This window comes from Hipposideros armiger, unplaced genomic scaffold (assembly GCF_001890085.2).
Source record: "Hipposideros armiger isolate ML-2016 unplaced genomic scaffold, ASM189008v1 scaffold_7, whole genome shotgun sequence".
In the NCBI taxonomy this organism is placed as follows: Eukaryota; Metazoa; Chordata; class Mammalia; order Chiroptera; family Hipposideridae; genus Hipposideros; species Hipposideros armiger.
The window spans coordinates 8,519,234-8,541,331 of record NW_017731357.1 but is presented as its reverse complement, the minus strand read 5'-3'; the positions used below and the strand labels follow the sequence as shown (position 1 = coordinate 8,541,331).

At 41.7% G+C, this 22,098-nt stretch overlaps 1 protein-coding gene and 1 pseudogene across 1 annotated transcript in view; both read left to right on the top strand.

The window, feature by feature from the left end:
* The window catches only part of SYTL5 (synaptotagmin like 5), a 208,180-nt gene extending 191,036 nt beyond the window's left edge, over nt 1–17,144 (top strand). The window contains exons 13-16 of the mRNA XM_019649041.1: nt 8,095–8,203; nt 10,711–10,846; nt 13,609–13,817; nt 15,318–17,144. Of these exons, the coding sequence (XP_019504586.1) occupies nt 8,095–8,203; nt 10,711–10,846; nt 13,609–13,817; nt 15,318–15,460 (597 nt within the window). The 3' untranslated portion in view covers nt 15,461–17,144. The remainder of the gene's footprint in view (nt 1–8,094; nt 8,204–10,710; nt 10,847–13,608; nt 13,818–15,317) is intronic.
* Nucleotides 16,656–21,760, top strand: LOC109386116 (E3 ubiquitin-protein ligase RFWD2 pseudogene; annotated as a pseudogene).
* The last annotated feature ends 338 nt before the right edge of the window (nt 21,761–22,098 follow it).

Genomic DNA, 22,098 nt, shown 5'->3' with positions numbered 1-22,098 from the left:
GGACATAGCTTATAGGGATGCTGTGAGGCCTGAATACGCATTCTGTGTGATGCTCGCAGTATTGGATCAGGCACATTATAAGCTCTCAGTAAATGCTAGGTCATATTTATGCTCCGTTGCAGTCCCTGTATTGCAATTGACAGAAACCCCAGCTCATACTGTTCAAAAAAAGTAAAAGGAAATTATTGGCCAGTGATTGTAAAGCATGACTTGATCCAGATGCTCAGATCTTATCAAGGCCCTGGAATCCCCTGGTCTCTCATCTCTGTATTAGCTTCATTTTCAAACTTCATACAGTACTGACCTCCCTCACTGGCTTCAGGCATGTTTCTCTTGGACACTACAGTAGCTGCAAGCCTGTCATTCTTGCAGCACATTGTCCAGGAGAGGAGACAGTTCCTCCTCCTCCAGCAGTTCAACCACTGCCCTGGGCCTGGTTCTCCTAATTCTACTTGGATTATTTGCCCATCCTGAGTTTATCACTGTGACCAGGGAGGTGAGCTACATTGACTGGCTTACGACAATCAGAACGTGCTCTGATCCTGAAAGTGGTATTGCCCTAAAGGAAATCCAGGTACACTAGCATGAAAGGAATGGGGAGGGGATGCTGGACAGGAGAAATCAAAGGTTGGATATCATCAACAGCAATAAACATTGATCATGATCAATAGCAGCATTGGTCACATCTAATTTTACAACAACCATTGTGAGCCAAGTATCGTTATCCCCATTTTTTATGCGGAGACCGAGACTCAGAAGTTAAATATAGCTTTCTGGTGGGGTTTTATAACTGTTGACCTCAAACATGGTGTAAAGAACTCATGGAAAATCTTCAGGAGATATAATTGGGCTGTGGGTAAAATTGACAATAAAATATGATAAAAATCCTTAAACATAAAATAACTACAAGCCCTTGACTAACATAAGGGTGATATAGATACAAAGTACAATAATAACAAGTAAGTTCTCAATACAGTAACATTCCCCTAGCATTAATTATGAGAAATATTTGGTCATTATAGCACTGTGTCTCTTGGAATTGAATGAAAAGCCTCACCATTAAGGATAGCATTTAATATGACTTAGCAGTCTCCTGTGACTCGCTTCCTTTTGTGTATAATGCGTGAGCATCATGGAATCATAGTTAGAAAAGGTCCAAGACATCATATGATGTGTGACACAGATGGAGGACAAGTAACATGCATCTTAGTACATGAAATTAACTTGTCTGTCATAAATTTAATATTAAAGCACACTGGGACTCTTTGGAGGGTTTCCAGTCAGTTTCCTGGAAATGGTTGAAGGATTTGTGCTGGGATAGTACCTATGCTCTCCCTGGCCTCTCCCAGGCATCATGTGTGCTTAGGGACCAACAACATTCCGAAGTAATCACCTTCACCTTGCCATTGAGTGGTTCCACTATCATAAGGGAGAAGCATCTCTCTGACCCTGCTCAAGGTAGAAAAGTCGTGATTTTGTTTAATGTCTGTAGAACTTAGTTGGTCCTCTGCCAGATGACCTTGGATTCCTTTCACTGCATCTGTTAGGAATTTTGCCTCCAACAGCCTCCACCTGAGACTCTTTAGAAGCGTGTCCTCAGGCTACAGTAGCTTTTTCCCACAGGGGCAGAGCGCCAGAAGTTCTGAGGAGCTTATGTACTCCTTGCCACAAGGCAACCCTTAGCCAGCACCTGGCTAAGATTGAGGTTGGGGGAGGGGCAGTTATTCTGAAAGCCCAATTCCCTCACTAAGAGTGGGAAAAATTCCCTGGCTTGCGTTGCACTCCAGAGGTCCCCAGCCACATCAGGCTGTGCCCTCGCCTGGCTCCCTCCCCTCTCCTGACCTGTTTCCCCCACCCCTTCACTGCTGTATCCTGGGAGCACTTCCTTTAGTAAGTCACTTGTATAAGAACCCTCACCTCAGAGTCAGCTTCTGGGGAACCCAACATAAGTTTGTGTCTCTAATCCTTGTCATCTTGCTCTGCCAAGCTTCCTCTGACACATATAGAGGAAAAGGCTACAGGCTCGGACTTTCTTAGCTACCAGGCCTTCCAAAACCCCGGGGACCCATGCAAAAGCCTGCTCTGTACGCTGCCACACACTTCATGAGTGACTTATCTTCAGGCTTAGCTGGGGTGGATTATCAGAAGTGTCACTTCATCCTCAGTCTCCTGTCTCAGTCATTTCAGTGCAGGAGTCACTTCATCAGCTGCAGCTATAGCATGAGCAGCTCCGGAGGCCTGATGTTTCTTGTAGGTTATCCAGCTGAGGAAGTGAAGTGTGAGCTCCAGGGACCAATTTCCTTAGTAATAGGTGATCAGAATTAATAGTCCTCAATCATTCAGAAATACTGATATCCTTCCGTAGTGGGGGCCCTGGAAAGACTTAGTTCCTTAGTGCTCATTGACTCTGTGTTACTGAAAGTGCCTCTACACCTCCCTTTGTTTTTGCTAGATCTTACAGCACTAAGCCAGTCCGGAGGCTGGTGCAGACAGAGCAAGAACTCAAGATGCCAAAAATACTGGAAGGTAGTTCCACGGAATAACTTCCATTTTACTGCATAACATGGAATTGCTTAATAGTGATAACTCATTGTCTTTCTGAAAGGCATGTTCAGTATTTAGACAAGAAGGATTTGTTAGTATGAATTGCCTTGCTTGCATTCCCAGAAGGTGCTATATATTATAAAAACAAGGACCTTTGAAAATCAACAGCAAGCTTACATGGTTTTCCAAGGAAAACTTTTCTGTTCTGCCTTCAGGCAGACAGTAAATGCAAGTTCCTGTGGAATTATTACCTAGCTAATAGGCTCTTTCTTTATTGGGCACTTTTGGCGGACTTTTGTATGTAAATTATTATCCTGTCTTAGACGTGTCAGTGCACTGGGAACTCTGATTCCTACTGTGATGGAAAGTACATCTCTCTGTCTTTCTCTTCAAAAAGCAGAAGATAATGGGTGTTACCTGATTTTTTTAAAAGATTTTATTGGGGAATTAGGGGAGGGTAATAGTGTTGGGGAATTGGGGAAGGGGAACAGCCAAGTTGTCCTTCAATCTTAGTTGTGGAGGGCGCAGCAAGCTCAGCTCCAAGTTCATTCACACCGCTGAGCTCAAGGTGTTGTGTTCAATTAGTTGCGGATGGCCATAGCCACCATCCCATGCCGGAGTCTAACCAGCAGCCTCATTGTTAAGAGTGCATGCTCTATCCACTGACCCATCTGGTTGACTGCTCAGCTCAAGGTGCCGAGTTCAGTCTTTAGTTGTGGGCAGGTGTAGCCCACCATCTTGATCAGGCAACCTTGTTGTTAGCAGCATGTGGTCTCACCAGCTAAGCCACCCTGTCACCTGTTGGCAGATCAGCTTGGGCGCAGCTCACTGACCCATGTGGGAATCAAACCGGCGACACTGTTGCTCAGAGCTCGCACTCTTAAGCAAGCTCTTAACCAACTGAGCCACTCAGCCAGTCCAGGTGTTACCTGATTTTGCCATACCTCTGCTCAGTCAGATACCCTCACTGGCTCCCTACTGCTTTTGGATATGGGTTGAATAAATCCTACCCCTCACCCTGGCACTCAGTGCTCCCTTGATATGACCAGGCTTCTGTAGCAGAAGGGGTTGTCGGCACTCTTCCCATGTCCCCATTTTCATGCATACGTGGCTGCCCATCACTTTCACTCCCACCAGCCAACACTGGCCAGCCTTGGTAGGAGAGAAGTCCTCAGGCTGCTGGGGTGGAGTTGGTCTGTGGGCATGGAAAGCCAGAATAGCCTGGGCATTTAAGTCTCCTGGGGGTTGAGGGCAGAAAGAGTAAAAAAATTCTCATTCCCTTGCCTCTGACAGGGCCAGCTGTGAGGTGTTCTGTCTTTTCCCAGCAATCAGGACAAAGAGTTGATCAGTTAATAGGGAACAGAAATCACTCACATACATATACCCCAAGTGTATTTCTTAAACATTTATTTTAACTCAAATAAATGTGCATTCATTTTCAAGTCTTCTAATATAGGGACAATTTATTTTATCTGAGTATGGTTTCAATGATTAATGCTGTCATATCTTCCTGGCATAAATTCTACACATAATGCATTGTCATCACCAGTTTCTAGTTTGAGTTTCTCTAAAGGGCACCAAGAATTTAAGAATAATTTCAAAATAAACCAAGTATAAAAGCTTTCTACATATTCATGATTTTTCCTGATCTTGTATAGCTTCAAGCTCAAATATAATCCAATAGCAAATTTACTTTCAAATCTTTGGTTCTTCTAAAGTGTTGGACTTAATTTTTATAGGAACAGCTGTCTTTTTATACTCTTCAGTTTATGCAATATTAAATTATACAATTAGAACCACAAAGATGCCTGGCATAAAGAACTTAGGAGACTAATGCAGCTGACTCTTGAGGAAAATGCAGTTCAACTGATGGGAGCAGACATGCACCGTCTTTGTAGTGAGGATCCTGCTCTTCATTGGGAATGAAGAGTATTAATTAATCTGATGAATCGGTTAAAAAAGAGCAGATTAATAGAGCTTCTGCTGCATATACATCTGCTGGATAGACTGAGAACTCATTGAAAGTAGGGCTTATGTCTGTGTTCCCACAGCAATTATTAAAATGCCTTAAAAGCATTACTACAAGAAGCCATTCCGAATGTGTTGAGTTGAGTTGAATTGAATTGGATTGGATTGAATTGAATTCTGCTACTTTTGTCTGAGCAGGAGTTGGTTGAATAATGTAACGTGGTGATATGCAAGGAGATGATGCTGCTGTCTTGGAAGAATGTCCCTGCAAGAGTACCCAAAATACCCCCAAGACATTAGATATGTGCAGAGTGCAAGATGACTTCCTCCTTTGACTTTCTTTTTTATGTGATTGTGATGCTACAAGACTTTACTTTGGTTGTTTTCTAACTTTCACAAGATTTGAGGACTGTATTTATATGAAGTCACCAGTATATTTTAATTTAAGCTAAAACCAATGAAACATTAATAAATCCCAATAATGCATATGTTGGCCCCTACTAATACACTCTATATTAGTATGTTGTAATACCTGCACATATCACTTTTTCCTACCAACATATTTTCCTATCCAAAAATTTCATCCAAAAGCAAATAGAGCCTGCACCAGTTGTATAAAAAACTACCATAAACCTTAGTGGCTTAAAACAATAATTTATTATTATCACTCATCATTCTGTAGGGTAATTGGACTCAGCTACGTGGTTCTCATTTAAGGTCTCTCATGTTGTTGCAGCCACATGGTAGAGTGAGGCTGAAGTCCTCTTAAGGTTTGACCCGGCTGGTTGTTCAAGTTGGCTGTCGCACACTTGATCTTGGCTGCCAGCTGGGAACTCAGGTCTGCCAATTGAAGCACCGACATGTGCCTTGGGCCTCACGTCATGGGTCCCCAGAGAGAGCATCCCAAGAATATCCATTCCAGGAGAGAAAGTAAAAGCTGAGAATCTTAAGGCCTGGGCCCAGTAACTGGCACATTGTCACTTTGGCCATATTCTACCAGTCAAAGCAATCACAGAGCCCACTCAGATCCAAAGAGAGAGAACAAACACTGTACCTCTCATTGGCTACAGTGTCAAAAAAGTAGTGACCTCTTTAGCCTGCCATAATGTCCATTATAATTTTCCATTATGACATTCACATACAATTTTCTGAAACTTTAAAATAATAAGAAAAGTCCTTTTACAAGGTACTCGATCTAAAATAGTCAGATTAAATATTAGGTGGATAGAATGTTTCACCATCTAATCGCATTTTTGCCCCTGGTAAGATGGTTGAATTAAAAAAAATACTTGAAATGATTTTCCCACCCTTACTAATAAGTTTTACCATGACCAAGAGGAAAGAAAGTCAACCAAGGATTCCTTTTCTTTGTAATGGCCTTGGTCTTTTTTTGCTGAGGCTTGAACTATGCTGTAAGTTTTTGGGTTTCTGAATCCTTTCAGTCTGCCTTTTCTCAGAAGAGAGCAGTTCTCAACCCTTGACTCAGTGCTCAGGAGTCAAGTCACTAAAGAAAAAACCTGAGAAAGTACATTACTTTCCTTACCCTGTTTATGAAAAATTAAAGTTTAGTTAACTCAATGGCAAGTGGGAGACTTACAGAACAGAGCCTGTGAGTTCACGTTTAATTTTTTTTTTAAGATTTTTATTGGGGAATTGGGGGGATGGGAACAGCGCTGGGGAGTTGGGGGGAGGGGAACAGACAAGTTGTTGTCCTTTTGTTCTTCAGTCTAGTTGTGGAGGACATTGCTTAACTGGCCCAAGTTGGCACCATCATTGCGCTCTTCCTGGGACAGGCAGATCAGTCGCCCGCTGGCCGCTCACTGTGGCTGCTGGCCGCTCACACTGGCTGCTGGCCACACACGGTAGCCCATGGCAACCCACTGCCACAGGGGCTGCAGCCTATGCCGTCACTGGCGACTCACGGCAGCCCAGCTCTAGGTTGAGCTGTTGTTCAGCATCTTAGCTGTAGAGGGCAGTGTCACTGGTCCTCATATGTGGGATCCGAACCGGGGCTCTCTGGTGTCCCAAGCCAGTTCTTAACCATCGCACCACTCGGCCGGCCCCACATTTAATTTTTTAATTTAAACTTTTGATTTTGAGATGTTCGTAGATCCACATGAAGTTATAATAAATATTACATATACCCATTACCCAATTTCCCTCAGTGATAACGTCTTGCAAAGATATAGTCATGGGATATGGAGTATAGTAGTATAGGGAATAGAGTCAGTGGAATTGTAATAGATATATACAATGTCAGAGGGACAATAGATTGGGGGAGAAGAGGTTATCACTTTGTGACAGGTGAAATGCCTAACTATTACATTGTTTTGTACACCTGAAACTAATAAACAAAAAAAAGCTATAGTGCAATATCACAGGTAAGATACTGACATTGATATAATCTACCAATTTTATTCAGATTTCCTCAGTTTTCATTTGTGTGTGTGTGTGTGTATTTAGTTCTTTGCAATTTTATCACGTGTAGCTTTGTATCCACCATCACATCAAAGTATAGAACAGTTATATTGCTACAAGGATCCCTCATGTTCTTCTATAACCACGCCCACTTCCCTCCTGCCATTCCCATCCCTAACTTCTAGCAACCTTAATCCGTTCTCCGTATTTATTATTTTGTCATTTTAATAATTTCATATAAATGGTATAGTATAGTATGTATCCTTTTGATACTGGCTTTTTTTCACTCAGCATAATTCTCTTAAGATTCATCCAAGCTTTTACATGTATCAGTAGTCATTCCTTTTTTATTGCTGAATAGTAGTCCATGGTATGACTGCACCACAGTTTATTTAACCATTCACCTGTTGAAGAACATCTAGGTTGTATCGTTTTTTACTATTACAAATAAAGATGATACAAGTATTTGTGTACAGGTTTTTGTGTGGACATAATCTTTCATTTCTCTAGAGTAAATGCCCAAGGGTATAATTGCTAGGTTGTATGCCAGTTGTATGTTTAGTCTTACAAGAAACTGCAAACTGTTTTCCAGAATGGCTATACCGTTTTACATTATTACCAGCAATGTTTGAAGGAACCAGTTTTTCCACATTGGATTTTAATGATGTGAAAATTACCAACATAATTTTTTAATAATTGGTGACTGGCAACCCAGTGTGAATCAAGCATTGTTGCCTACTTTCCCCTTCTTGGTCATTTAGGAAAGCCTTGAGACCTCCAGGACAGACAGGAAGAAGTATCTTATGAGGCTTTTGTCAGTAGCATCTTTATTCTTGCCTCATTCTCCCAAACTACATGTGTGTTCAGTGATAGAGCAGTCCTCAGTGCATCACAGGCACTCAGTATCTGTTGACTAACCATATGTGTTACACATCTCCCCTCAAATTACTTTAATGTTAAATGTTATATGCAAATGCTTTCATAGAGTTCTCCAGCCTCTCTTTTCTCATACCTAAGACATCTCTTAAACCAATAAGTGCTATCATAGTTGAATGGAAATGGGTTGTCACAATTAAACCAAGTAAATACTGTACAAACATGGGCTACAAAATAATAAAACAAGCATTCTCACTTTCTCTTTTTGACCTGTCTCCCCTTGACTAGGTGGAATTTGCTGCTGACATTGGCCTTCAATACAAAGGAGAGCTGACAGTTGTTTTATGTTACATTCCCCCAGAGGAGAACCTGATGCGTTCACTAGGACAACTTCAAGGTAGAGTAAAAACCAATGACTTTGATCAAGGACATTCTGTTTCTAGAAGCTAGGGAATAGGGGTCAGGAATTGGTTGGACTATGTTACTTTTGCATTACACAGATAAAATAAATCTAAAGGATTAGGTGTCTGACTTTTGACGAGAGTTGAAAAGTATATACTATATACTATATATATGGGGAAGGGTGTGGGATCATTACAAGGAAAGGACAAAGTTCATACTTAGAAACCAGCCTGAATAGAGAGATTTGTTTCCTGGAAGTCCCAGAGATAGAGGATCTGCCCCAGGGTGGACTGAGTGGTAAAGAAGGACAGTCTTTGGAGGTGTAGATAGCTGCCTTATGGATTTGTGACATTCACAGCTACTCGGAGTCTTGAGGAAGACGATGACCTAGAACACAGAATGTAAAGGAAACATAACAACTTTTAAATCCCTCTTGCCCTTCCTTTCTCCTTCCATCACCTCCTAAAGGCAGTCTCCTCTATCCATCCATTCACTATCACCCTCTTCAGCGTGACTGTGCAAGTAACTTACTATCTTCTCGGCTTCAGTTTCCTCACTTCATAGGGATATTGCAAGGATTAAATAGGTTCATTCATGCAAAGTGCTTAAAACCATATGAAATAATGGTGGTGGTAGTTTTTATTCATATTTGAGCACATTTCATTATAATAAAAGTGTGATGTGGGGGGCTGGCCGAGTGGCACATTGGTTAAGAGCTGGCTTGGGATGCCAGATCTGAGCAGCAGGGCCCCAGTTCGGATCCCACATGTGGGCCAGTGATGCTGCACCCTCTACAGCTAAGATGGTGGACAACAGATCAACCTGGAGCTGGGCTGCCGTGAGTCACCGGCGACAGTGTAGGCTGCAGCCCCTGCTGCAGTGGGCTGCATAAGCTACTGTGAGAGGCTGGCAGCAAGCGTGAGTGGCCGGTGGCCGGTAGCCGGTGTGAGCTGCCAGGAGCCGCCGTGAGTTTCTGTCCAATGGCCGGTGACCAATCTGACTCAGCCGGGAAGAGCGCAACGATAATACCAACATGGACCAGTGAAGCGACGTCCTCCACAACTAGACTGAAGAACAAAAGGACAGCAACTTCTCTGTCCCCGTTCCCTGATTCCCCAATGCTGTTCCCCTCCCCCAATTCCCCAGTAAAATCTTTTTTTTTTTAATGTGCTGTAGGAAGAGATTTCTCTCCCTCAAAAATGTAATTGTGCCTGGGCTGTAGTCTTTAGAGCTGGCCCTGCATGGAGTTGACAATTTAGAAGACTAAAACATCAAAGAGGGGAGTTATGGAATTTTATCTTATGGAGGTGTGGCACTTGTGTGTGGCTTTCATTGTAACTATTTCCTACTGAGAGCAGGAATGTGGCCCAGGGAGCTCTCAGGGTCTTTTCCGTTTTATTCCTTTATACCCTGTGAAAAGATATACCTTGTAGGGGAGTACTTAAAAATTTAAATTTATTTGGTCATTTTTTCCAACAAACACAAATGAAAGACCTATCTAGAAGGAATCCAATAGGGTAAAAAACATTTAAATCAGTACATGGAAAGAGATACAGTAATGTGAAGACCTGATTCAATCAGCAAATGAAATAAATCTTCATAATGTATGAAGTGATCCCCCAATAAGTCCAGTACCCATCTGACACCCTACATACTCTTTATAGCATTATTGATTATATTCCCCATACTGTATTTCACATCCCCGTGGCTATTTTGTGACTACTAATTTGTACTTTCTAATCCCTTCCCCTTCTCCCTCATCCCCACCCCCCTTCCATCTAGCAGCCATCAGGTTTTTTCCCTGTATCTCTGAGTCTATTTCTGTTTTGTTTGCTCATTTATTCTGTTCTTTAGATTCTACATATAAGTGAGATTATATGGTATTGGTTTTTCTCAGTCTAATTTATTTCACTTAGCATAATATACTTTAGGTCCATCATGTCATTGCAAATGTTAAGATTTCATTCTTCTTTATAGACTGTGTAGATGCCTCACCACTGTGCTGTACACCTGAAGCTGAAGTAGAATAGCATTGAATGTCAACTATAATTAAATATGTGTGTGTGGATGGATGGATGGATGGATGGATAGATAGTTAGACAGACAGATAGATAGATAGATAGCCATGGGATGTGGAGTACAGCATAGGGAATATAGTCAATGGAATTGTAACAGCTATATACGGTGTCAGAGGGGTAGTAAGTAGACTTTGGCGGGGCCAGGGTATTACATTGTGAGGGGTGTTAAATGTCTAATCATTATGTTATTTTGTAAACCTGAATCTAATATAAAAAATGGAAGTTAAAAAAATGAAATAAATCTCTGTAGATTTTCTTTGTAAATTTTGAAGTAGAACCTATGATCGAACTCTCTTCTCTCCTCTTCCATCCTTTTCTGCGTCCTGCCTCTCCTCCTCCTCCTCCTTCTTCTTCTTCTCTCTCTCTCTCTCTCTCTCTGTCTCTTTCTCTCCCCCCACATCTTTCATTTTTATGGCTTATGCAGGAAAGAAGACCATTAAAAGAGAAAAGAAGAAGGCGTCGCCTGTAATTTCTGGAGGAATACTAGAAGTATTCATCAAAGAGGCAAAGAATCTGACCGCAGTGAAGTCAGGAGGCACTTCTGATAGCTTTGTGAAGGGGTAATTTTCTTTCAGTTCATTTTAGATGACACTTAGTGGGAGATGAAAGAATCTGTGATCCATGAGACAGTGGTGGCAGTGAGACTTCCATGCTCTTCTTATTTGACATGTACTAGGAAAAAGCTACCCTTGAATGCTGGCTCTTCCAGCTAAAACAATACGAATATAGAGTGAACTGCTTATTCTAGCCCTCAGCCTGCTTCCAGCACATTTTAGGATTTCCCATCACTCTCACCTTCAAGATGGGCAGATTTTCCTGTGCGATTTGTTTCTTGAAGGAGGAGAAAGTATGATTTTTCTGTGTAATGTACTTTTATTGTGCTTTATTATCATTTGGTGCTGACAGTATGCAACAACAACAAAAATATTGGATCCTTGGTGATTTGCTCTCTCGAGGGAAATAGTAAAAAGTGGAGATATCAGAGCATCCTCCCTGGAGATACTTACTCCCTGGAGAGTGCTTTGGGGAAGGTCTGGGACTGCCCGCTGGGAATGTGTGCCCACTTTGTTTTTTGAGGGAATATAGCCCTTTAAATGGACATTCTTGCCCATTCTAGGCAACCCAACAACAAATATCTCTTGATATCTATGTTTCTCTTCTAATTAGAGGAACTAGAACCAGAAAGATGTTTTTCATTCGCTCAGGCAAATACATAAATGCACATGTGCCAAGTACTAAGCGATTCAGTTTCACAATTAGGACACGGTCCCTGCTCTCATGGAATGCCATAGAACACAGGAAGCCCAACAGATTCCCATGATGTTAGTTCTTTGAGTCAGATGACAGTATTGTCCCTGTCCTCAATCCTTCTTAGAACTAAGTGTAATTTCTCCTGCAAGGAAGTGAGTCAAGCCTTTAGTCGCATACACTCTTTGATAAGGTGAATCATAAGGAGAAGCAGATGTCTGGGGGCTTCCGCACTGGTGAGTGTGTGCACCTGAATCCCGGTCCATCTGCCCTTCACTCTTTCTCACAGTAGTGAGGTGCTTTATTTGGATCCTGCCATTGCAGTTTGCCTCCCCAGCCCCACCATCCAGTTCAGGCCTCTTCCTGCTCACTGAGGGGATGAGGGGATGGCTCGTCGCCTGTGGCCTTACAGAGGTGACTTAACATTTTCTGAAATAGTTTTCACTTGATTATGTTGAAAATTTATGAAGCAGCGATGATAAAGGACAGTATATTTTTGTTCTATAACTTTTTAAAAGGCCAGGAACTTTCTAGTGAATTCTCTCCCTAGTGACACTTCAACATTGAGCTGATTTTAAAGGGACCTCAGATTTTTTAAAAAGAGCATGAGAGAACAAGAAAAGACCCTCCTCTATAGTTTAATGTTATAAAATATAGAAGTTAAGATTAGCTCTGTCTGTGAGCCCGCATAACAGTGGCTTAAAGAAGACAAATGTTTTTTTTTTTCCTCTTGCATGTAAACAGAGACTAAAGGTAAGGTATATACGGCAGGTATGGAAGCATCATGGTGATCAGGGACCCAGGTTTCTTCTATCTTGTTATGGTGTCCACCTCATGGGCCAAGATAGCTGTTCGAGTTTCGGCTATCCCATCCAAATTCCATCTGGCAATATACTTCCCAGAAGGTTCATACAAAACGACTTCTTATATCTTACTGGTCAGAACTTAGTCACATAACTGTATTAGCTGCAAGGGGGCTGGGGAAGGTAGCCTTTACTTTGGAAAACCTTGTTCCTAACAAAACAAAAAAACGAGGATTTTTTTTTTTAGAATACAATAGAGACAGGATGAATATTGGGAGCTAAGTAGTCTCTGCTTGATACATGAAATGAAATCTCAAGTGTCGTAATGTATCTTCTTTATTGTAAGGTCATTTGTTTTGTGGCATTTTTTGTGTTTGTATGATGTAATAATTCCATACCCATATGCCTTCTTCCCTAAAGCCTGTTCCCTGATTCATCAGGTACCTAGAGCCTCATTCTCTACATGGTCAAAAACAGTGTTTTGACCATAGGAGAGAAGTCCTGGGGTACAGGCGTTTTATTTGAGAACAGATTCCAGGAAGTACCAATGAGAGAATAGAGAAAAGGAGACAGGGAAAGGAGGGAAGCTGATAAAAATATGTTAATAGGCCAGTTACTATTGTGGGCAATTGGGGCTCAGTTCCAGTGGGGAAGCAACAAAGAACTCTGTGGAATGTACCTTAGTATTGTCCCTTTAAGGGACAGGGAAGCTATGGGACTCATCCATCAATTTCCAAAACTCATTGATTGAGGGTTGCTCCTAGGGACATTGAATCCCTAGTAATCCTAGAATTCCTTGCACATAAGGTGAGTCAGCTCACACAGCACCAGAGAAAGTCCTTACCTGGAGAAGCCAAGAAACTGGTACTTGAGATAGGAAGCTGGCAACATGCCAGGAACTGCTCATCCTGGCTTCAAGTCAACCCAGAGGTGGGCCAAAGATGATAGGAAGCAGGACATTAAATACATTCAATAGCGTCTACCACAGGAGATATTTTCATTTCAAGATGAGAGGACTAAAATAAGATTAGAAAATTGAGTGTGGACATTTTACTGTTGCCCCACTTAAAAGAAATAATAAAACATCCCACTAAATCATATTTAAGCATATAAGAACCTGGGAGAGAAAATCCAATACACATATCACACACACACACACACACACACACACACACACACACCAGGAATTATGGGAAATTGAAAGGACTATTCAAGGATGTCATTTTCTGCCCACTGTCTTTCTGATGACTTGATTGCACTTTCTCCTGCAGCTACCTGCTCCCTGATGATAGCAAAGCCACCAAGCACAAAACTCTGGTAATAAAAAAGAGCGTTAACCCTCAGTGGAATCATACTTTCACATTCAGTGGCCTGCATCCCCAGGATTTAAAGAATGTTTGCCTAGAACTTACCGTCTGGGACAAGGAGGCCTTTTCCAGCAACATCTTTCTGGGAGGAGTTCGTTTGAATTCCGGAAGCGGTGAGGGACTCGGGGACTTGGCGATGGTCTGTGACTGGGCGTGGGGCAGGGGAGTGGTTCCTGCAAGTGTAATATGTAGTAGGTATATATGTAGTTTCAGCATAGCTGACTCCTGAAAGTTCCACAGATGCTCCATGCCTTTAGCTGAGGATCTATGCATTTTTCAAAATAAAAATACTGCTACATAACTTTGCGGCCCTCAGCTAGAAGTTTGGGATGTATGGTGTTTATATTCATTCTTTTCACAAAATATTTCCACTTTAAGTGAATCCCAACTGCTTTCTTGGGACTTCCTTGAGGTGTTGCTCAGGAAAGGATCAGCAAGACAACACAGGCTTCTAGGGCAAAGAAGGACTTCCAGGACCAACTTGACTTCATCCTTGTCTCATTTCTGTCCAACACTTGAAGCCATTACTCATACTAGTTGAATTGAAAGAAAATATTTTTTTCCCTAAAAATTAGCATCTAGGGCTGGCCGAGTGGCACCTTGGTTAGGAGTTGGCTTGGGATGCCAGTTCTGAGCAGCAGAGCCCCAGTTCGGATCCCACATGAGGGCCAGTGACGCTGCACCCTCTATAGCTAAGATGGTGAACAACAGCTCAACCTGGAGCTGGGCTGCCGTGAGTCGCTGGCATTGGCGTAGTCTGCAGTGAAAAAAAAATAGCATCTAATGTTGTTCAAACAGGTTATGGAAACACACCACTTGTACCAGAAGACAACTATAACAGAATTGGGGGGAAATAGTTTGCGGCCCCCCAAACTCTCATCCAACAGCTTAATCCAGACATAAGTGGTCTGCATTGTACCATGGTCAACATTTCTGTTGAGAATCACCCCATCCCTATGATTCTCTACTTATTTATAGATTAAGGAGAGCCAAGAATGTATATCCCACTAAAGTGAAAACTCCCCAGGTCAGAGAAGTGGCCTTGTTACAAAGGAAGAGCCTCAGAGCCCAGTTCAACCTGTTACTTTGTCATGTTAGCTCAGTCCAAATAAGCCAGCTCTCTGCTAAGCTACCAAAGTGGGGGAAGAAATGAGCCTCTAGGGCAGCGGTTCTCAACCTGTGGGTCGCAACCCCTTTGGGGATCCAACGACCCTTTCACAGGGGTCGCCTAAGACCATCGGAAAACAAAAAGATATTTACATTACGATTCATAACAGTAGCAAAGCTACAGTTCTAGAGTAGCAACAAAAATCATTTTATGGTTGGGGGGTCACTACAACATGAGGAACTGTATGAAGGGGTCGCGACATTAGGAAGGTTGAGAACCGCTGCTCTAGGGCCATCCTGATTATGTCTCATCATCTAGGCAGAAAAGAGTAGCTAGGCTGCAAAAGATGTATTCCATTCTAACACCACTCACCAGATGTGGCAAGTGAGAACAAGCCAGTGAAGGGCTCTCTGGTCCAAAGGCCCCCTCAGAGATTTATAGGTGTCTTCCAGAAGACCAAAACATTTCATCTGTGAAGTATAATGCTCCCCTTTCCCTTCTGTAGGTGTGAGCCATGGGAAGAATGTGGATTGGATGGACTCTCAGGGGGAAGAACAACGCCTTTGGCAGAAGATGACCGACAATCCTGGTACTCCCATAGAGGGTATACTCATGCTCCGTTCTAGCATGGGGAAGCGTCAGCTCTGAAGGTACCATTCTCCAAAATGAGGCCTCCCAGGACTGTCTGACTGCCATTTCCTACCAGTAGCAGGCTTGGGACCTCGGATTCCTCTTCTCTGCCATTCTTTACCTGAGGACAGTGGAACATGAAGGGAGAGAGATCAGGGTGATGAACATTGCCATAGGCCAGGGCCTTCTTGATTGGATGATAGAAAGTGTACCAAACTGTCCTGTTAAAAAGCAAATTGTTCAATGATACATAGGCTTTATAACATAAGGGAAGTGGTGCAAGCTTATTTGACAGTACAGGTGAGATTAGGAGTCCCCATTTTTTCTTGTTATGAGTTAATTTAGTTTTCCTCAAATGGTTTGAGGGAAAAGGGGAGCACTCAAAATGTAGATCACTTGAAGAGTAAGAAGGGATACTGGCTACCTTTCCTCACCTTGGGAATCCCCATGATCTAAAGAAGGCATTGTAGGGATGGTTGCTAGGACCAGGAGATGGCCCTGTTATTGTAGCAATCTTGTGGCTTAACTAGGTAAGTTTTCAAGATGAACTGACAAGTTTTTCTGTGGTGACTATATAATTTATAATCTAAATCAGCCCATTTTTCAGAGTGAGGAGAACTAAATCATTACACAAGATGTGACTAGAACAATAGATGTAAAATCAGGATTGACCTGGAAAATTGGGATGTAGGGTCACCCTAGTTATGGCCTAGCTATGAGAGAGGTCTGTTTGTTAATATGTATTTTATAAAGTGTTCTAAGTCATTAACTAAAAGGGAATAAGACATAGCATACATTTTGAGCCCTGCTTGTATTGTGTCTACTGATACTCCATTGGTCAAAGGAAGTCACGTGGCCAAGGCCGAAAGCAAGAGGGAGGGAAATACACTCTGCTCACAGTGAAGCCATGGCAAGAGTAAGAATGCAGGAAGAGATGAAGAATCATGGCCAATAGTTCAATCTACCATACCTTCTGTCACCTGGCATTTCAGATGCTTTAGACACCAAACTTAGATGCAAAGGTAGTTGAAGCTGAAAGGGGCCTCAGACTTGGTTCCTCATTTTGTAAATTCCAAATCTGAACTCACGGAGATGAAATGACTTGCCCAAGATCATATAGAAGTATCTGGACTTAAATCCAGGGTGTGACTCCTAGGCCAGTGTTCTTCCTACTGTAGCCCATGGCATGATCAGGGTGGACGGGAGGACATAGATGACGGAAGGTGGAGTAGAGTCTGATTATTTGAGTAAGAACATACCTGACCTACTCTGCTTTTGGAGTCATCTTGTAGCCCCTCAACTCATTTATTTTTTCATTTGAATTCTTATAAAATCCTTAAAAGGATAGAACCTGAATTTCAGTAGTAGGAAAGCTAGAATCACCTTCAGGCTTATTCTAGCTTATTATTTTGTATTCTAAATTTCTTCTTGAATTTTGAATACATATTTAAGAATATATTCAGCATTATTCTTAGTAAGAGAATAAGCAACCCATTTTCAATATTATTTTTAAAAAATAGGCTAATTCTAGAAAATTGAAGTTAGTGGTCTAAGTGTAACTTCGTACTTATGGCACATTTTAATTTAAATAAAACTCCCATCCATATTCCTATACTGCCCTTCTTAAAACAGAACACAAAATATGTAAGATCATCACTACTTTCTATATCGTAAAAATAAATTGTCTTCAGACTTGATGTGACTCATTCTGTGTTCAAGTGCATTTTTAGGGGAGGTGAGAGGGGTGATGGTGAAGTCTGGAGACATCTCTAAAATAGACAAAATGAAGTGGATTTATTCACTAATAAAAAAGTCGCAAAGTAATGAATTCCAAACCTTATAACTTGAACTCAAAACGAGTATGAACTTTATGTGTTCAGATCTTTGCTACATTTAGAGCACTTCTCTGTATCATGGTTTCATAAAATCCTACATCGAGCCGGGTATTTCCATTATGCAGAAGCTAGCGATGTAGTCCATCAGAAACTTGTTGGTGTTGCTCTCGGAAATAAAAGGTAAATTGATCTTTAGGTCACTCTTTTTTACTAAGTATGATGTAGAAGTACAAAGAATATTTTTAAATATAAGTAACACATGTGAATGTCACAAAATTCAAATACTTCAAAGTTGGGAAATGTAAGTCTTCCTTCTTCCCCTTCCATATCAGAATATATTGACAACCTCATTCTTTTTTATGGCTACAAGGTATTACATTATAGGTATACAAAATTTAACCAGTCCTATCAAATGCTACATTAAATATGGTTAACGAAACTATGTTTGGACGCTTTTCTAAGCAGTCTTTTTTGAATAAGCAATGAAATTCAATACACACACACTCACATATGGTGCCAAAAAAATATATACACATTTTAAGAAAGGAAAAAGCTGTATTAAAATTGTAATACTCAATATATACCAATAACAAAAGATGAATACAAGTCACGTTTGACTTCTGCAATTACAAGAGGTACTCAAAGTGGTAGCCATGAGCCTAATTTTAATATAGTTTTTTCTTTCTTGCAATGTGTATATGTTTTTTTGGCACCCTCTGTATATAATGCAGCAATTTCACTTTGGAGTATTTATCCTAGAGATAGATACATATGTAAGAAATGAGTACATACAAGGGTTATTATTGCAGAAGATTGGAAAGAACCCAAAAGCCCATCAATAGAGGCCATCAATAATATCATATATGCTGAATTTTTCTGTGTCATTAGTGGCTCCCTCTCCTTCTCTGTTAAAGATTGTTAAATGTTAAACATTGGATTCTTCAGTGCTTGTTCTTTCATCTCTTTCTATACCCTCTCAGATGTTATTATGGACTGTGCTGTTGTGGTTTTATGACAATTTATATGCTTATCACTTCAAACTCACATCTCCAACCTCGACCCTTCCTCTCAGCCCCAGCCCCAACGGCCTATTGGACATCTCCACCAGGATAGCTCCTGTTTTCAACATATAGAAAACTGATCTCTTCATTCCTCCATCTCCCTTGCACCCATGTGTTTCTACTCTAGTACATTCTGACCTGGATGACCTGGTACTGTCATCCACTCGGTTATACTAACCAGGTACTGGGTAGTGATCTTTGATTTAGGCCTCTCCCTTACCCTGACACAAAATCAATCAGAAAACCATATTGATTCTACGTCCTAGATATCTCAAAAGCCTGTCCAATTCTTGCCATGTCCATGCCACCACTCTAGTCCAAGCTACCATCACCCCTCTCTAAAAGTATCACCAGTCTCCTAGCTGCCATCTGTGCAGCTAATCTTGCCCTCCCTCAATCCATTCTCCATACTGTGGCCAGATTTTCCCAACACGTTATTTTTAAACATACAGAAAAGTTGAAATGATTTTACAGTAAATACCCTAATCCCCACCACCTAAATTCAGCTTCTACCATTAGCTATATTATCATTATCTGTCCATCCCCAGAGTGATCTTTTGTAAAAAATGCAGATCTGATCATGCTTTAAAACTGTCCATGGCTATTCATTGCCCTCACAATGGAATACAAATTCTTGCTCAAGGCCCGTCATGCCCTGCATAAGACGGTTGCTGCCTCCTCTCTGGCTTGCCCCTTCCCAGCATGGCTTCTATTTCCTTCCCTTCAGTCACACAGTGCATTTTTCTGCTGCACAGTCGTGCCAGGCTCCACCCGATCTCATGACCTTTGCAAAGAATCTTCTTGCTTCTCTTCCTCACCAACCTCATCTCCATTAATCATCCAGGTCTTAAATGATACCTGCTCCAGGAAACCGCCCCTGATGACCCTCTGCCTGACTAGGTCATGACAGCCTGCCTCTATTTCCCCTTTACTGCACACATCACTATTATAATAAATTATTGATATAATGGGTCTTTTTTTAAAGATTTTATTGGGGAATTGGGGGAGGGGAACAGCATTGGGGAATCGGGGAAGGGGAACAGACAGGTTGCTGTCCTTTTGTTCTTCAGTCTAGTTGTGGAGGACATCACTTCACTGGCCCATGTTGGTATTATTGCACTCTTTCCGGGTGAGGCAGATCGGTCGCCGGTCAATGGGCGGACGGTCACGCTGTCTCACGCCAGCTCACGCCAGCTGCCGGCCGTTCACAGTAGCTTACGGGAGGGAGCCCACTGCAGCTCCATTGCAGCCTACGCTGTCAACTCATGGCAGCCAAGCTCCAGGTCGAGCTGTTGTTCACCATCTCAGCTGTAGAGGGTGCAGCATCACTGGCCCTCGAGTGGGATCCGAACTGGGGCCCTGCTGCTCAGAGCTGGTGTCCCAAGCCAACTCTTAACCAATGCATCACTCGGCTGGCCCTGTATTGGGTCTTTTAATGCCTGTGTCAGCTGCCTCCCTGCCATATCCCTAGAATGTAAGATTTATAAGGGAAGAGACAAATATTTACATTTTTTCACTGCTATATTGTACTTAATTCAGAATGGGTAACTAAAAAATATTGGCGCTTATAACTAGCTATAGATACCAAATATTTTGTAAAATGCATTGAAGTGTGGGTAGAAAAAGGAAAAAAAAGATTGGCAGAATAAGTGAAAATGAAACCAAAGTAACATCATAGAATGTTAGACCAGTTGGCATCTTTAGAGAGGCCACTGTTTCTAACTTCCAGTTAACAGATAAGTAAACTGAGGCCCACACAGATCAAGAAAAATCTCTGAATATGATTACAGATTGGTCTCTTAAAAGCAAGCTTCCTACAAGTACTGTAGTTACAACCTTAGACAGCTTGTCCCAGCCTGTCTCAGCATAGATCAAAGCACTAGGTGTGCCCACTGCCCAGAATATCAGCTTCTCAGAACAAAAGTCCATGGCCTTGCCTGAAGCATCCTGCTCCTTTTTGGAGATACCAGCCCTCCATTTTCCCTCAGTTGAATCAGAGAAGTTGTAAAGGGACATGGGTGACCTTAAAAGCCTGATCCTATCCATTTACTTTGTAAATAGTGCCTGCAGGACAAATGGAAGATGCAGTTTATCAGCTTTCATTTCACTTATGTTGTTACTATCACTGAAATCATAAGGATATAGATTTTTCCAGGTCACAAAAACAATGATTTTGTGTGTGTGTGTGTCTCAATAAACTTTTATTATTTTTTATTACTTATTTTTAGTCAAAATAATTTGTTTCCCAATCACAAAAATTAGATAACCCTGACACCAAGAGCAGCAATGTCCGTAGAGTTACACTGATGGTGGAGAGTCTATTGGGTACCCCCAATGTCCCAAAGGTCATAAAGGAGGGGAAAAATAGAAGAAAAAATACTCAAAACAAATCCAAAACCCATGATGACTTTGGGGAGAGACACGACGTGACAGCTTCTGTCTTCTCTCATTGTCAGCTGCAGCTGTATGTCAGCAGGATCAAGTACAATTTAACTGTGTAAACCCTTCATACCAACTCCAGCACCTTAATTGTACCCTGAATGTTGGCAGCAATCAGTACATTGGACTCCCCATCTGGCAGCGCCCTCCAGCACACAGCGCTAACAAATTCATTTGTATCGAATTTGACAGGGATTGTGACTATTTTGCGATTGCTGGGGTTACAAAGAAGATTTAAGTCTATGAATATGGCACATTTAGGATGCGGTGGATATTCATTACCCTGAAAATGAAATAACCTGCAATTCCAAAATCAGCTGTATCAGTTGGAGTAGTTATCATAAGAACCTGTTAGCCAGCCATGACTGTGAAGGCACTGTCATCTTATGGGATGGATTCGCAGGACAGAGGTCAAAGGTCTATCAAGAGCATGAGAATAGGTGTTAGAATGTTGATTTTAATTTGATGGACCCTAAACTCTTGGCTTTGGGTTCTGATGATGCGAAAGAGAAGCTGTGGTCCACCAACCTAGACAACTCAGTGACAAGCATTGAGGCAAAGGCTAATGTATGTCATTTTAAATTCAGCCCCTCTTCTAGATACCGTTTGGTTTTCAGCTGCGCAGATCACTGAGTCCACTGCTATGATCTTCGTAACACTAAACAGCCAATCATGTATTCAAATGACACCGAAAAGCAGTTTCTTATGCAAAGTTTGACAGTAGCGAGGAAATTGTCTCTGCTTCAATGGGCAGCCAGCTAAAGCTGTGGACTGTTGGGAAACCATACTGTCAACGTTCCTTCAAGGTTCATATCCATGAAAAAAGCTTTGTAGGCCTCACTTCCAATGGAGGTTACATAGCTTGTGGAAGCTAGAGCAACTCTCGTTACCTGTACTATAAAGGACTTTCTAAAACTTAGCTAACTTTTAAGTTAGATATGGTGAAATGTGTTCTGGACAAAGACAAAAAAAGAAAACAATGATATTTTGATGGGACTTCATATTCTTGGCTTTCTTATCCTTAAATTTACACAAATATATGACTGGTGATCATTAAGTACTTAAATAACTAGTAGATGACTGAGCCCACCAGATTGACAGTGATGGTAGTTATCATCACGCACTACCCTAGAGAGATACAGACAGACTGGTTTATCTTTGGTGGGGGAGGAGAAAGCCATGGGACAAATAAGGGCAAACCCCACTTTTAGAAGTAAAATGGATCGGGGCCGACCGAGTGATGTGATGGTTAAGAACTGGCTTGGGACGCCAGAGAGTCCCGGTTCGGATCCCACATATGAGGGCCAGTGACACTGCCCTC